We start from the raw sequence: 15,983 nt of genomic DNA, 5'->3' as shown, positions 1-15,983 counted from the left end.
GTAAAATAGCTGATTGATATGTCTGTCAAAGCTATCATTTTAATGAAGGTTTATGCTGACAATGTTCAAACATTCCTCCCCAGTACCTTCTTGACGGTGATGATGCCAAAGTGCCTGGTGGGGTCAGTGCTGATGTCAAAGCTGTCCTTCCCATCGCCGTCAATTATGTTGTACGTCATCTCAGCGTTGGGTCCAATGTCCCTGTCCTTAGCCCAGATACGACCCACCACTGAACCAACTGGAGAAGACTCTGGGATACTCATCTGATATAGCCCTGAGAGAGGGGGGGTGGGGGGGAGAGGGAGGGGGGGGGTGGGGAGAGAGAGAGGGGGGGAGGGAGGGGGAGAGGGGGAGAGTGGGAGAGAGAGAGGGGGGAGAGAGAGGGGGGAGGGAGGGAGGGAGAGAGAAGGGGTGGAGAGAGAGAGAGAGAGAGGGAGGGGGAGGGAGGGAGAGAGAGAGGGAGGGGGGGGAAGAGGGGGGATAGAGAGAGGGGGTGGAGAGAGAGAGAAAGAGGGGGGAGGGGGAAGAGAGGGGGTGGAGAGAGAGGGCGAGGGAGAGAGAGAGGGGGAGGGAGAGAGAGGGCGAGGGAGAGAGGGAGAGAGGGGGGGGAGAGAGAGGGGGAGAGTGACAGAGAGAGGGGGGAAGAGAGAGGAGAGGGGGAGATATATAGAGGGATTGAGAGAGAAAGAGGGATAGAGGGGGAGAGAGAGAGAGGGAGAGAGAAAGAGATAAGGAGGGAGAAACAAATCCACTTGTTATTCAACCAGCATCTATTTAACCCATTTGTCCTCAAGAGGGCGCCAAACATCTTCGACCATCTCATTAGCCGTCTCCCAGCAGGGTCACCCACAACACAAGGCGGTCTATCACAAACATCTCTGCAGATCCTCAGAATTGGCTAATGAATCGTCTCTTGGATCAACTTGAATTTCATCTACTGTTAAATCTCGCCTCAAAACAGGGACTGACAGCTGTGTAATTGGTTGGGCCTCCTACGGTCCAAAGCGAAATGGTCACACATTGTGCCTGTCAGACAGAAGCCCCTGTAGGTCTTCAGAAGAGTTTAACGCTCTAGTCAGAGATGGCATTAATTGGGGGAGGAATGGTTGGGGGCTGGCGAGGAGGGATGGAAAAGGGTGAGGGGTGTGGAGGGTAGCTGGTAGCTGGGAAGGTTTGAGGGATGGAACAGGGTGAGGGGTGTGGAGGGTAGCTGGTAGCTGGGGAGGTTTGAGGGGTGGAGCAGGGTGAGGGGTGTGGAGGGTAGCTGGTAGCTGGGGAGGTTTGAGGGATGGAACAGGGTGAGGGGTGTGGAGGGTGTAGCTGGGGAGGTTTGAGGGGTGGAACAGGGTGAGGGGTGTGGAGGGTAGCTGGTAGCTGGGGAGGTTTGAGGGGTGGAACAGGGTGAGGTGTGGAGGGTAGCTGGTAGCTGGGGAGGTTTGAGGGATGGAACAGGGTGAGGGGTGTGGAGGGTAGCTGGTAGCTGGGAAGGTTTGAGGGATGGGGGTGTGGAGGGTAGCCGGTGGGGAAGGATTGAGGGATGAAGTGACTGATTATACACACTAAAAAGCACAGTATACGGATCTTCAAAGGTTCTTTGACTCTAATCATCGAGGAACCAGAATCTTTTTGAGAACTGCTCAAAAGAATGATTCTTTATGATGTCAAAAAGCACTTAGGCACAAAAGGCAAAAAGGCCCGAAAAATGGTTGCACAGAAAGAAAATGTCCCCTATGATCACAGTCAAGGAAGAAAACAAGAAAAAGGTTTGGCGCCGCTATACAGAACCAATTGTGTTCAGAGTCCACAGGCCGGGATGACTGTGGACAGCCAGCCAACCCCCTGACCTCTAGAATGGGATAATGAGGAGAGCTGAAATGGGGGCAATCAAAGAGACAGCATGAGGTGACTGGTGGCCGGGGGATGAAGAGCGAGGAGGAGGAGGAGGCTGAATGTAGGGATAGAGGAGGCCGGGGGGTAAATGACTGGTGGTCACCGAGGAGGGGGGGGGGGGGGGGGGGGGGGGGTTTAATGATGTGGACAGTGGGGGATATGAAATGGTCAACTGCAGAAATATTTCACAGGGTTTTTGAATGTTGATGTAGAGGCGAAGAAATCAAGGGCCACAGTCAGAGGATGGAGTCAGTAAGGAGGGAGAAGGGTAGGAGGATTACTTACTTATGACATATGCAGGTGAAACTAACTAATAACTAATAACTAACTAACTAACTAACTAACTAACTAACTAACTAACTAACTAACTAACTAACTAACTAACTAACCAACTAACCAACTAACCAACCAACCAACCAACTAACTAACTAACTAACTAACTAACTAACTAACTAACTAACTAACTAACTAACTAACTAACTAACTAACTAACTAACTAACTAACTAACTAACCAACCAACTACAAGGACACAAATAAGCTGAAACAATATGAGTAAATATCAGTAAAAAGGAAAAACTCGTAGGAGGACAACTGGGGACTCAAGTGGGGTCTCTCTTACTCTGATCAAACATGGGTGGGTTGTCGTTTACGTCGCCGAGCGTGATGTTGACAGTGGTGGTCCCCGCCAGCCCCCCCAGCTGACCCCCCATGTCCTTAGCCTGGATGACAACCGTATAGTTCTCCCTGATCTCCCTGTCCATGTCTGCCAGAGACACCCGCACCAGGCCTGGGGGGGAGAGATGGAGAGAGAGAGAGAAGAGAGAGAGAGAGAGAGAGAGAGAGAGAGAGAGAGAGGGAGAGAGGGAGGGAGAGAGGGAGGGAGAGAGAGAGAGAGGGAGAGAGAGAGAGAGAGAGAGAGAGAGAGAGAGAGGGAGAAAGAGAGAGCACACAAAGAAAAAAGAGGCAATTAGCGGGTCAGCAATTGGCTGGTGACTGGTGACACTGATTAGGGCCATGTGTGTCAAGGCAGTGTCGTCTTGGAATGTGGACAGTGAACCAGATAGAAGTAAAATAACAACGAAAGGATGGTGTGGGGTTGGTGGATGGGTGAGACTCTTTCATAATAAAGGGGAAAACATTTTAAATAAACACTTTCAGTCCTAATATTACCATCCGTAATGAATGATTTAGGTCAACTTCAGCGATTCAAATCAGCTCATCTTATTCCCATTGTCCAGTAATATCAAGGTTTCATTTCTTAGTAGAAACCTCTCTTCTCTCTTTACGAGAGGAGAGTTAGTTAGAAGGGGTCACGTGACAGAATGTCGGGCGAGGTACTGAACTTGCATAGCGATCGAGGAGGGCCAGAGGGACGGCCCGGTGAAAGCAACCTCATCAACAAAAGCATCGTTGCCAGGGACAACCATACATGGGCATTCTAGCATGCCATCACGGGATGCAGCACAGAATTAAACAGGGGTCAAGGAAGCAGCCAAGAATGCGCTTGAGCGCTCAGTGATAGCGTTACCGCTTCTTACGCCAAGGCAGCTACGGGGGGAATATCTTGTGTCAGCTGGTGGCAGAAATGGACACAAGACTAGACGGTTGAGAGCGGAGTTGTTGTGACACGGGTCCTCTATTGGATCCCGGTTCATCCTCGACCCATGTTAGAGGGGCACTTCGTAAAAAAAAAAACAATGCCGATTTATTTTGCACATAATTTCATCACACACATCCAAAAACACATTCAATTAGTTTGACAGTTATTGAGAGTAAATGAGTTAGGATATCGCCACCACCAGTGATGTCATCGGGGACATTCAATCCTTGTGTTAATTACAGCTCAATGAAATGATGTAGATGAAACGATAGCAATATCTTGTCCTATAGGGACCCCCACCTTATCATTTCATGGAGCTGTAATTAATGCAACACACGGATTCACTGTCCCTGATGACATCACTGGTGGCCATATTAAAATGTATATTCCATATTCATATTCAATTGAGTGAACACCGCAAAGTCCACAGAGTAGGAGAACAATGTGCATCACGTCATCCGTCACAACGTTGAACATATTCATGTGCACAAGTCGGCTTGTGATCATCTTCAAATCAAAGGCAACCTGTTTGGGATGTGACCATTAACTAAATGTACGCCAGAACCAAATAAAGTCGGGTTAATTCGCCGACGCTTGAGCGCCAAACCCGAGAAAAGTCGGGTTTTCATCGTTATTTCTTTTATTATGATATATTCATTCATTATCCATCCTGGGAGCCTGGTGTTATTATCATTGGGAATGGGTCTGAGATCGCAAAAGTCCAATATCGCCACCTGGTAGGTTGCGGCCAGTATTTCACATCCTTTGAAACTCTGTGTATTGGGGTGTGCGTCGATTATATAGGTCCAGGCGGACTTTTCATTGTCGGGCATGACGATCAATCAATCAATCAGATTTATTTATATAGCACATTTCACATGACGCATGTCAACCAAAGTGCTGTACAGAGGGTAGGTACACATAGATACATAAAGACAAGAATCACACTCCGTTTTATGGGAGGGCACACAGCGAGCGGTTATAACGCATGGATTTATAAGAATCAAACACTCCAGATTCATGTTCTTTGGTGGATTATGTTGGCGACACGATCGACATCAATACTTGAAATGGTGATCAGATAATTGGAATATTCTTTTTGGGGTACATCCTAGTCAAGGTAAGGGCTATATGGTATCAATCTTGCGTTGATCCAAGAATTCCTTCATTGCGATCAGAGCGTATGTGTGTAATGTACTGTGTAACGTATTCCGTTGGTGACGATCAAAGCATAAAAAAACGACCCCCCCCCCCCCCCCCCATTTCACATATTGAATGATAGATACTCGATGTCAAATGGGCAATAGTATTATATCCATATATAATATACTTTTAGCCCTGCAAACACTGCCACGTATTCCTATACTTTAAAGTGTTGGCCTTTTAACCGACAAAGTACACAGAGCCCTCTGGCGCTGATTGAGTTAATGGAAGAACAATCCAGGTCCTATGTACTATGTAAAGTACTGAGATGGGACTTTTAAGCCCTCTGTATATCTTTCAGCCGTTAGATTTATCACCAGTGGTGGTTATTATGGTGTATAACAGGGTTGGATGGTCCTCCCCAGCAGGGAGAGGCGAGAGCTGCATTGGCATCCGTTTCTATATAAAGCCAGAGTTGGAGATTGCCCAAAATGATCTCACTTCACTATTATTGGAGTGGACATCTGGACCCCATGGTACACAATTCAATGATTGTCCTACACGTAACCCTTTCACTACCACACCACCAAATAGTTAACCCTTTCACTGCGACAATACAGACTGTTAACCCTTTCACTGCCACCCGACAAAGGGTTAACCCTTTCACTACCACACTACAGAAGGTTAGCCCTTTCACTGCCACACTACAGACTAACCTTCTGTAGTGTGGTAGTGAAAGGGTTAAAGCACCTATAGAGTTTGTGCTGAACTTGGGAAATCTGCTTTTAGCTTCTGTGCCTGTGGAACATCATACAAACAAACTCTAAAACTCAATACTTTGGTCTCCTTTAGTCAGTTTAAATCCTTAATCGCCATCATAATCTGCAGTTGTTTTAATTGATTGTATAAACTTCAATGTGATTGCATTTATTGTGTATTTATTATGTATGGATGCTCAACCTTGGGCTTGACCTCAATAACTCTTTTATTTGAAATAAAGGTTGAATGAATGACTTACAGACCTGAGTCAGTAACTTGTGTCTAACAAGCTAGCCTAAAAGTGTGATCGTTTGCACTACTCAGTAGTGGAAAGTTAAAGAATATTTAACACTTTTCTTGGGAGTATTTCAATTTTAGGTAACTATGTACTATAGTACTCTAATTACATTTGAAAAGGAGGTATTGTACTTTACTCCTCTGCATTTAACTCAGTTACTAGTTACTGTGAAAGAAAAGATTTAGAAAACAAATATATGAAGATAATGTACTTTCAAATTTGAAGCCTGCCAACTTCAAGAGTAATCAGAGCAGCATAACTGTACAACGTACCACTTTTAACATAACCTTTAGAGGTCAATGGATCAAGAATTGAATGCTCCCAAGCACTGGAATAAAATAAACGTCATAGAGAATGTGTACTTTTACTTTTGATACTTAAGTACATTCAATATCAAATACTTTAAGTATAATTCTGAATGGAGGACTTTTACTCCATGAAATTATGTAGATGAAAAAGTAGCAATACCTCATCTTATAGGGACTGCCACCATATCATTTAATTGATCTGTAACCAACACAAGGATTCAATGTCCCCGCTGACACCACTGGGGGCCATATTCAAACAAATTTACTCTCAACTGTCAAACTAAATGAATGGGTGCAAAACTATTAAAGAGTTTTTGGATGTGTGTGCGAGGATGTTTTCTGGCGAGGTGGACCTTTAAAGTAAAGGTGTCAGCGTACCTGTCTTGGCGTCCACTGAGAAGTACGGCTGTCCCTCCACGATGCTGTAGACGACACGTGCGCTGTTGCCATACGTGGGGTCGTCTGCATCTGTGGCAGTGAGCTGGATGACAGATGTTCCTGGGGACGGGAGAAGAAGCCATGGTGAGAGGCAGCCAACACCAGGATAGAAATAGAAAGGCAAGGACGTTTGGAGAATCAAGGAGAGAGGGAGAGAGGAGGAGGAGGAGGACAGGTGAGTTAGCAGTGCTGACGAGGTTAGCATCTTAAACCAAAATGGGGAGAGTTTGTCCAGCTGTGAAGAACTAGAGATGGCTCTGGGAATTTAACCTGTGAGACTAGGGCTGAACAATTAATCAAGTGTTATTGAAATCTCAATATGGCCACGTGCAACGTCCAAATCGCAGGAGGCGCACTATTAAACACTTTAAACAAAATGGAAAGGACACTTTAAAAGGAACAAGGAAAATAAAGGTCACTTTAAGGAAATAACTGATGAGGTTCTTGTATAGTATAGTTTAGATATAGCAAGTATAGCATAAGGATATAAGAGTAAAAACTGTATATTGTATAGTAGTGTACATAGGACCCTGTGCCTTAAATCCGTAGCTAACATTGTATTGCACTGCATCTCAGGACTTTAGCATGTTTATTTTATCATGCCTATTTTATGTCTATTTTATTACCTGTTTATTATGTCTATTTTATTATTTAGTATTATTGCACAATCAAAGCGGGCATGGCCACCCGCATTTCACTGTATGCCCTGGTATGTATGTGACAAATAAACCTCTTGAATCTTGAATCTTAAAGGCAAAATGTTAAATAGCATTCTAAAATTATGTATTGTGGTGCTGCCGAGACGTCCAAGCCTACAAATTGCATTCTACACATTTAAGAAAACATATTTATTTGGTACACATCCCTGTTTTTAATACGATTTTATTTTAATTTAATATCACGATTCATAATCGCAATTGCATTATCAGTCAAAATAATCGCAATTAGATATTTTTACCAAATCATTCAGCCCTATTGGAGTTGAAGAACCATATAACTGTTTTGAAAAGCCCATGTATTTGCAGTTGTAAAGTCCCTTTAAACCCTTTAACTATGAATGAATGAACACTCAATCTTTAGATAATAAAAGTTTGAAAGTTAAAACAGAGTTACTTGGTTCTTCATCTGTGGTGCTCAATTGACTGTGCTTATTCACTTCAAAGGAACCTGAATACAGCTCGTCTGTAAGAGCAAGATTGTTTGGAAGCAGCAGTGGTAATACAATACCGTAGGGCTACTGTATGATACGCAGCAGCACTCAAAAGCTGAAAAAGTGATATAATGTTCTTTCCGTCTTGTCATTAGCTAACGCTAATGGCACGCATACCAGAGGCTAACTGCCTACGAAAACAGGCACAGAGGCACTGAAAGAGGATTTCACCCGTCTAATGAACACACTAGACTAGACAAATATCAAGATGTATCCATCAGTGGACCAATTGCATGCTTTTGCAGAGGACAAGAAGCCTTCAGTCGACTCCTTCAGACATTAAGCACCCCCCACAGCCCAAATGGAATGATACAAAAAAATAATAATAATATATATTTCTTTAAATATTATACTTTTTATTTTATTTTATTTTTTAGTCGACCAATAGTCGACTAACGGCAAATTTTGGCCAATCATAGTCGACCATCCAAATCCTTAGTCGGGGACAGCCCTGTGTCATTCTCTCACCCTCACACGTCACACACTCACCAATGTTAGACATCTCAGGTACGGTGGCCTTGTAGGGTCCATCCAAGAACCTGGGCTCGTTGTCGTTGATGTCCTGGATCTTGACGATGAACTGGGACTCGGGCTCCAGGGGCCTGTCCGTCAGACGGTTGACGGCCTGGGCGCGGAGCGCGTACTGGGCCTTGACCTCCCTGTCCAGCCTCTGGATGGCGTGGATGTCGCCCGTGCTGTCGTCGATGGTGAAGGTGGTGCCCGCGCCCTCGCCGGTCAGGATGTACTTGATGGAGCCGTCCCCTTTGTCCATGTCCGAGTGGAGCTGTGAGAAGTCGAGAGGCGGGTGTTCAGAGATCAATGCGTCCGATCATAATTGCAATACAGCCGGTCTGGAAAACCTGCTGAAATTATAATATCTTATAATAATTTTTTATTTTTATTTGGATCAAATCTTTTTTATTTCACATTATAACATAACAACATATAACAAGACATACCATAACACTATAATAAATAATGTAAAGAATAATGTATTGAATAAATAAAATAAAAAATAATAGTAGTAATAATAATTAACAGATCATCGACAATAACAATAACATTTCAGGTCACAAGACAAAGTAAAAATAAAAAAGATATCTATAATTATAATATTTTTTTTTAATAAAAATATGTATAAAAATATTTATGTATATTATTTATACACATCACTTCCTGAATGGACCAGAAGTTAAACTGACCCCAGGGCTGTAATGGTGAGTTGGCGCTGAGCTGGTGTCAGTTGGAAACTAACAGTCAGTGTGTGTGTGTGTGTGTGTGTGTGTGTGTGTGTGTGTGCGTGCGTGTGTGCATGCGTGCGTGCGTGTGTGTAACTCTAGCTGTACATGGGGGGGGGGGGGGGGGGGGGGGGGGGTCTAATCACAACTTGCGCCCCTGATCAGTTTGGCTGTTGCCATGGGCCCTGCAGTGCAATCAGAGGTCTTTTGTGGGTCCGTTAGTGCAAATGCCAGCCTGTTGGTGACGTGCAATCACTCCTCATTCTGTCCCCAGAGAGTCTCTCAGCATGATGAGCACTTGCCACTGTCTTCAGCAGACCAGAATTAAACCCCTCCATCGATGTCGGTCTCATATATAATCAACAGGGGTGCAGTGTATGCCCTCTGTCGCAACCAGGCAACACAACACAACACAACACAACACAACACAACACAACACACACTATGAATTGAAAATGGACCCTGATGTAAACAAGACAAACGTCTTTCTCTGGTCTGCATCCCCTTAACAATTGTGTGTATTGAGCCGTACTGTATTGTACCCATTCTGCAATCTGTTAAATAAAGTTTTCATTCATTCATTCATTCATTCATTCACACACACACCATGCTGTCTCCACACAGTAGCACTCTCTTTAACCGTCTGTAGTGTGGTAGTGAAAGGTTAACCTTCCGTAGCATGGTTGTGAAAGGGTTAACCCTTTGTCGTGTGGCAGTGAAAGGGTTAACCTTATGTATTGTCGCAGTGGAAGGGTTAACCATTTTGGTAGTGTGGTAGTGAAAGGGTTAAGGTACTCCGGAGTAAATCCTTTCCCCATTGCTACTGAATTACATAATGAAATGACAACACTGAAGTTGTCCAAACTACAGAGAGTTGCAACTACAGAACCTGTTGCTGTTGTTGTTGTTGTTGTTGTTGTTGTTGTTGTTGTTGTTGTTGTTGTTGTTGTTGTTGTTGTTGTTGTTGTTGTCGTGGTGGTGGTGGCGTTTTTGTATTCCGGTGATCAGTTTGGCAGCAATCTTATCGATTCGTATCATTGCAAAGAGGCAGGTATTATAGCTTTCCCCCTATCTCTTGGGACAATGTGCCCACCTTCACTCTCTCTACTGCACACCCGGCTCAGCTCGGCTCAGCTCGGCTCAGCGTAGATTTTCAGATCAGCCCATTGTGGGCCTCAGCCCCATGTCTCGTGGTGATATATCTCAGGGAGGTCCCCCTCCCCTCCCCGCACCTCCTCCTCCTCCTCCTCATCTCCTTTCTCCCTCCACTGATCCCTCCTCTCCACCCACGCCCTACGAACACTGACACTCAGGCTATCAATTACCCGTCTGATCTCGGCCCCGCGGCCCCGCGCAGGACCCCGCGTAGGTCTCTGGGGCACAGGAATACCTGCTTTGCGGCATGTGCCTCTACAGGGGTGAGGCGAGGCGAGGTAGGATGAGGAGGAGATGAGGTCTCTCTCTCTCTCTCTCTCTCTCTCTCTCTCTCTCTCTCTCTCTCTCTCTCCATGCGCCTCGTCATATACCACAGCGACTTCTGTCCTGAGTAGCTCTTTTTATTTTACCTTTATTTAACCAGGCAAATCAATTAAGAACAAATTCTTATTTACAATGATGGCCTGGCAAGAGACAACGGCTCTTGAAGGGAGGGAGGGGGATGGGGCTGAAAAATTATTCAGGTTAAGCATTTCCGACATACTGTGTAGCTAAACGACAGCCGTGATGCAAACTTTTACAAACCCAACTAAAAGCACAACAATCTTAAAAAGTGAAAGGACAAAGGGACACGTCCAAATATACCAACCAAGTCAAGCTCTCTGGGAAATATAACAACCCGTCAGCATGGCTCCTTTCCTTCAGGCTCAGAGGCTCAGGGGGTGGGACTGAAAAGTAGCTCTCTGAACACTAAATGGTAAACAAACACGGGGTGAGATTTGTGTGCATTTAAATATGCCACACGGACACAGTGTCTGAAAGAGACAGACTTGGGCGCGCCGCTCTCTTGAGACTTGTTACTCGTGTTCAGGGGCATTCAAATACTTCCCAAAGGTCAGTGAATTCCACGACCACAACACCAGAGGGAGTTCCACAAATCATGTTCAACCCAGATTCGGCTCAAACAAGGGACTAAACACGTTTCGCAATTATGCCACAACAATGTGGAACGCCCTACCCACAGCGGTAAAATTATGTGAATCCCTACCCTCCTTCAAAACCGCTCTCAAAGAGCATCTACGGGTGGCTGCAATTAGAAACTGGCCCCGGTAAATGTCCAAACCCTGCCCCACCCACCCACCCAACCCCCTCCAATGTACAGTTTCTTCCCCTTCGAATGTACAGTATATATATTTTTTATGATCTCTTTCTCTTAAACAGTACTGTATATTTGTATGTCTTGCATGTCATAAATGTCTTGATGAAACAGTACTGTATATCTGTATGTCATGTATGTCATAAATGTATTGATGAATTGAAAATGGGGGACCCTGATGTAAACAAGACGAAAGTCTTTCTCTGGTCTGCATCCCCTTAACAATTGTTTGTATTGAGCCGTACTGTATTGTACCCATTCTGCAATCTGTTAATAAAGTTTTCAATCAATCAGAACATACACTGCTTTTGGGAATCTTAACACTCCCTCCATATTCTCTAGTCCAGTTACGCATGTCCCAAACTGTGGTGGAGGCGGAGCTTATGCGGCCAAACCAATTCTGGTAGGATACAATGCATTATTATTGTTGGTGGAATGGAATACTGATGCAGGCGTTTTATGCTAAATGTGCCGGATGCATAAGGGACTGCACATGCATCTTGACTTTTAAACGTGGTCCACAATGGAAATAGGTTTTTGAAACTTTATTGTGTCAGCCTCGATGATTCTATAATGTATGCATGACTGTTGGCTGTGCATTTGTTATTGATTGTCGATATAAACTAAACACATGCAAGGCTCCACATAGTGTAGGCAAGAGCCTTGCTGAAAGGCCTAACAATTACACTCCAACTGGCCCATGTCCTTAACTTAAAACCAAATAAATGTAATTTAATTTACCCCTTCTGTTTAAGCTTTATGTATCTAATAGAAAAATAGGAAAAACAACACATTTTTTGGCCGAGGTACATGTGATTATAGCTTAGCTGTGTAGTGGGTGGTGCCTAGGTTCTACGCTGTCCATAGTACTGAATGAGATGATAGACAGACAGAACATGTCACTTAATCCGGTTTCTTAGCCTTCTTGTTTTTCGTGGTTTTAAATAGAACTTTCGGTCATAATGCCCCCACGCCCCCCCCCCCCCCCTCCCCCCTCCACACACTCATTATAGCAATCCACAGATGAAAGGGAAACAGCAGCGAAGTGAACAGTCAACGAGAGAGAAAGAGCTGCAAGTCGCAAACAGCTGTTTCTACACCCCTCCCCCTGCTGATTTGGAGTGATTCTTGTGAGTGCTCGGATTAATATTCTTTGATTTTGTGACAGTAGCCTCATGTTGTTGTTAATTAGCCTTTCTGAGGCCATGGTTAAATACATTTATTTAATTTTATGAAAGAAAGTGCCCCCTCGCAATCGTTAACAGCCCCCTCAGTAGTAATAGTAGTATCGGTAGTAGTATTAATATTAGTAGTGTTAGTAGTAGTATCAGTAGTAGTAGTAGTAGTCATAGTAGTAGTCGTAGTAGTAGTAGTAGTAGTAGTAGTAGTAGTAGTAGTAGTAGTAGTAGTAGTAGTGGTAGTAGTAGTAGTAGTAGTAGTAGTAGTAGTAGTAGTAGTATCAGTAGTAGTAGTAGTAGTAGTAGTAGTAGTAGTAGTAGTAGTAGTAGTAGTAGTAGTAGTAGTAGTAGTAGTAGTAGTATTAGTATCAGTAGTAGTAGTAGTGGTAGTAGTAGTAGTATTAGTATCAGTAGTAGTAGTATTAGTATCAGTAGTAGTAGTATTAGTAGTAGTAGTAGTAGTAGTAGTAGTAGTAGTATTATATCAGTAGTAGTAGTAGTAGTAGTAGTAGTAGTAGTAGTAGTAGTAGTAGTAGTAGTAGTACTAGTAGTAGTAGTAGTAGTAGTAGTAGTAGTTGTGTTAGTAGTTGTGTTAGTAGTAGTAAATAATTTATATAGCGCTTTTATCCAAAGCACTTTACAATTTGTTCCTCACATTTTACCCATTCACTCACACATTCACACACCGACGGCGGAGGCAACCATGCAAGGTGCCAACCTGCTCATCGGAGCAGTTAGGGGTTAAGTGTCTTGCTCAAGGACACTTTCGACACGCTGCCCGGGGGGAGAGCTGCGGGAATCGAACCGGGAACCTTTCCCGATTACCAGACGACCGCTCTACCTCCTGAGCCCCTGTCGTGTTAGTAGTAGTAGTAGTAGTAGTAGTATCAGTAATAATAGCAGCAGTAGTAGTCAGGGGTGGACTTCCCTTGTTACAAGGTCGGCCTCAGCAGTGGCAAGGGGTACTTGGAAGGTTTGGTTTGGTACATAGTGGTACATGGTCTGAAGAGTTTGGGTACCTCTGCTCTATTAAATAGTGCGTTATTATTCCATAACCGTAATTAGGTAGGTTTTTGCAGTTGAACACAGATACCCCAAGTGCAGTGTTCCAGACGGAGAGAGAGCCTCTGAGCAGGGTGGGATTACCACTGCATCCTTTTAAGGTCAATAGAGAATAATGAGGCGGCAGTGAATTCAATAAAAGAACGTGTGGATTCAAAGCCGTTCATACAGGTTTTCAGATCAGGGAAGTGTATCTTTCTGCGTTAATGGCCCCCCCCCGTGTGGAGATGGAGAGACTGGGGGGTTTTGACAGCAGGCTTCCAGGGGCTGCTTTTGTTCTATTCAGTCACAACGACATGCATCCAAGTTGTCTTGTGTTCCTCGTGCATTATAGTCACGCACCAAAAAAAGAAATTCAACAAAGCAGCTTTGTAGGTTCTCTTTTTTTCCATCTCTCCTCGACAAGACAAAGACACATTCATAGTAACGATCGCTACCATTGCTGTTTCCTAACCATTGTGAACCGCTGTGACTTTGGAACGACTGAGGTTTCAATTATTCTCCCGTGGAGCTAAAGTTCAGTTTTCGCTCTGCGACGGTTGAGCGATCAAAGGGTCCCTTTTTGTGAGAGAATCTCCCGGCGCCTCGTCCTCGGCCGCTCGTGTGTTGACGCGCCAGCTACCTCTGTGGAACTGGGTTGAGTGTGTGAAGAAGCCCCCGGCTCGACTCAATTAACTCACTCCCCATTGTGTGGCACCCCATCAAAGCCCCGTGAAGGGGGCCTCTATCTGGGCGCGGAGGCTGTGAGCTCGACTTGGCCCCCCGTCCGTGATCTTTTCTCTCGCGATGACGTGCTCGGCTCAGGCCAAGGCTTGGGAGGGTAACGTCGGGGTCACGGTGCTCACCTATGAGAGATCCTCCGGACCGACAGAGGCCAGTGCTATAGGGAGGTGTGTAGTCTGACGTCACTTTGGACCGCCCGCGAGGTCCACCCTGTATAGGGATTTATCATTGGGAAAATGGATGATCGGCTATTGTAACAATTCTGCCTCAAAGCTTCCCATTTTTGCACAAAATGAGTTGCCTTCTATCGCTAAACGTTATTGTTTAAGCATGTTTGGTTGAAATAAGATTCTGCGATTTTTCTTTACGATTAATTGCGAATATTTTCGCGTTGAGCTATAGATTGTGGATGAATACGCACAGAAAGGTACACCATGCAAATGTTCATGCTTTATTTGTTTTAAACGAGCCGATTTAGAAATGGGCAATGGGGAAATACGTTGCAATTTTGCGAGGTGGACCGGCCGGAAACAGCAATGACGTACCGTAACCACTACACCTCCCTATACAGTGTGTGGAGCGTTAACCCTTTCACTACCACACTACCAAAGGGTTAACCCTTTTCACTGCGACAATACAGAAGGTTAACCCTTTCACTGCCACACGACAAATGGTTAACCCTTTCACGACCACACCACAGAAGGTTAACCCTTTCACAACCACACTACAGAAGGTTAGCCCTTTTGATACCACACTACTAGACGGTTAACCCTTTCACTACCACACTACAGACGATTGACCCTTTCACTACCACGCTACAGACGGTTAACCCTTTCACTACCACACTACAGCAGGGTAACCATCTGTAGTGTGGTAGTGAAAGGGTTAACCTTCTGCAGCGTGGTAGTGAAAGGGCTAAGAGTGGAATTGACTTTGCAACGCCTACGGCACTCTACCTCTCACCTGAGGCAGACAAGGCGAAAGGTCTCAAAGTATAGCGAGCTGTTCCTCGACTGAGATGGAAAATATATCTATATTTGGTCTACTCTATACTTTGCCTTAGTTTTTCTGTCTGTGTGTGTGTGTGTGTGTGTGTGTGTGTGTGTGCGTGCGTGTGTGTGTGCGTGCACGTGTGTGTGTGTGTGCGGATGACCTGCAGTAGACTGACCTTTCCGATGTATTGAGTCTCCAGCCCCATGTACTCCTCCAGCACAAAGAACTGGTTCCACACCCAGCTTCGCTTCACTCTCCGGAGCAGAGGTGAACCGCCGTCCTTCTCTCCGGCCGCCATGGGTTTACCCAGAAGGCAGTGGGGCAGTAGGGTCAGGATCACGACGAGCGCGAGTCTCAGAAGATGCGGCCCCATTTTATTCTTTTTTTTATGGCGTGGTGGTCACACACTTCACCTCTGTTCTCCAAACTGGACTGATGTTCAAGATGTCCGTCGCCCCAGTCCTGGATTTCCCCACCGTCTGCTCACTAGATATCCTGCACACACACACACACACATTTAGAATCTTTATTTATGTCCACATAAAGACAATGTTTAAAGGACAAAAATATTATCAGTGCACTTGTACGTTGTGGGTTATTCTGATCGATTCGTGCCCAAATTGACAATGGCAACCAAAGTTACACACACACATGGATGATGAACCTGACAATCAACACACAGCTCATGGATACAGATAGCAGCGTCTTCTCCAAATTGCGCGGCTGCCAATAATGGCTGACACTGAGCAATTGTAGCACTTGTGTTACTAACAGTAACAGCTGTTTGCCACGGGCACAGTTCTAGGTTCGAATGAGACGAGGAGTAATATG

The 15,983-nt window shown here is 44.8% G+C and overlaps 1 protein-coding gene across 1 annotated transcript in view; it reads right to left on the bottom strand.

Annotated features, from left to right (window-relative positions):
* Positions 1–15,578, bottom strand: part of LOC311237741 (cadherin-20-like) — a 57,450-nt gene extending 41,872 nt beyond the window's left edge. The window contains exons 1-5 of the mRNA XM_084325717.1: positions 15,328–15,578; positions 8,137–8,431; positions 6,378–6,497; positions 2,511–2,678; positions 87–274 (exon numbers count right to left, since the gene is read on the bottom strand). Coding sequence (XP_084181843.1) covers positions 87–274; positions 2,511–2,678; positions 6,378–6,497; positions 8,137–8,431; positions 15,328–15,525 — 969 coding nt within the window. The 5' untranslated portion in view covers positions 15,526–15,578. The remainder of the gene's footprint in view (positions 1–86; positions 275–2,510; positions 2,679–6,377; positions 6,498–8,136; positions 8,432–15,327) is intronic.
* Positions 15,579–15,983: the final 405 nt, after the last annotated feature.

Source organism: Notolepis coatsorum, assembly GCF_963971535.1.
Source record: "Notolepis coatsorum genome assembly, chromosome: 12".
Classification (NCBI taxonomy): domain Eukaryota; kingdom Metazoa; phylum Chordata; class Actinopteri; order Aulopiformes; family Paralepididae; genus Notolepis; species Notolepis coatsorum.
The sequence above is the reverse complement of the archived record's forward strand: the minus strand, read 5'-3'. Positions and strand labels throughout refer to the sequence as shown.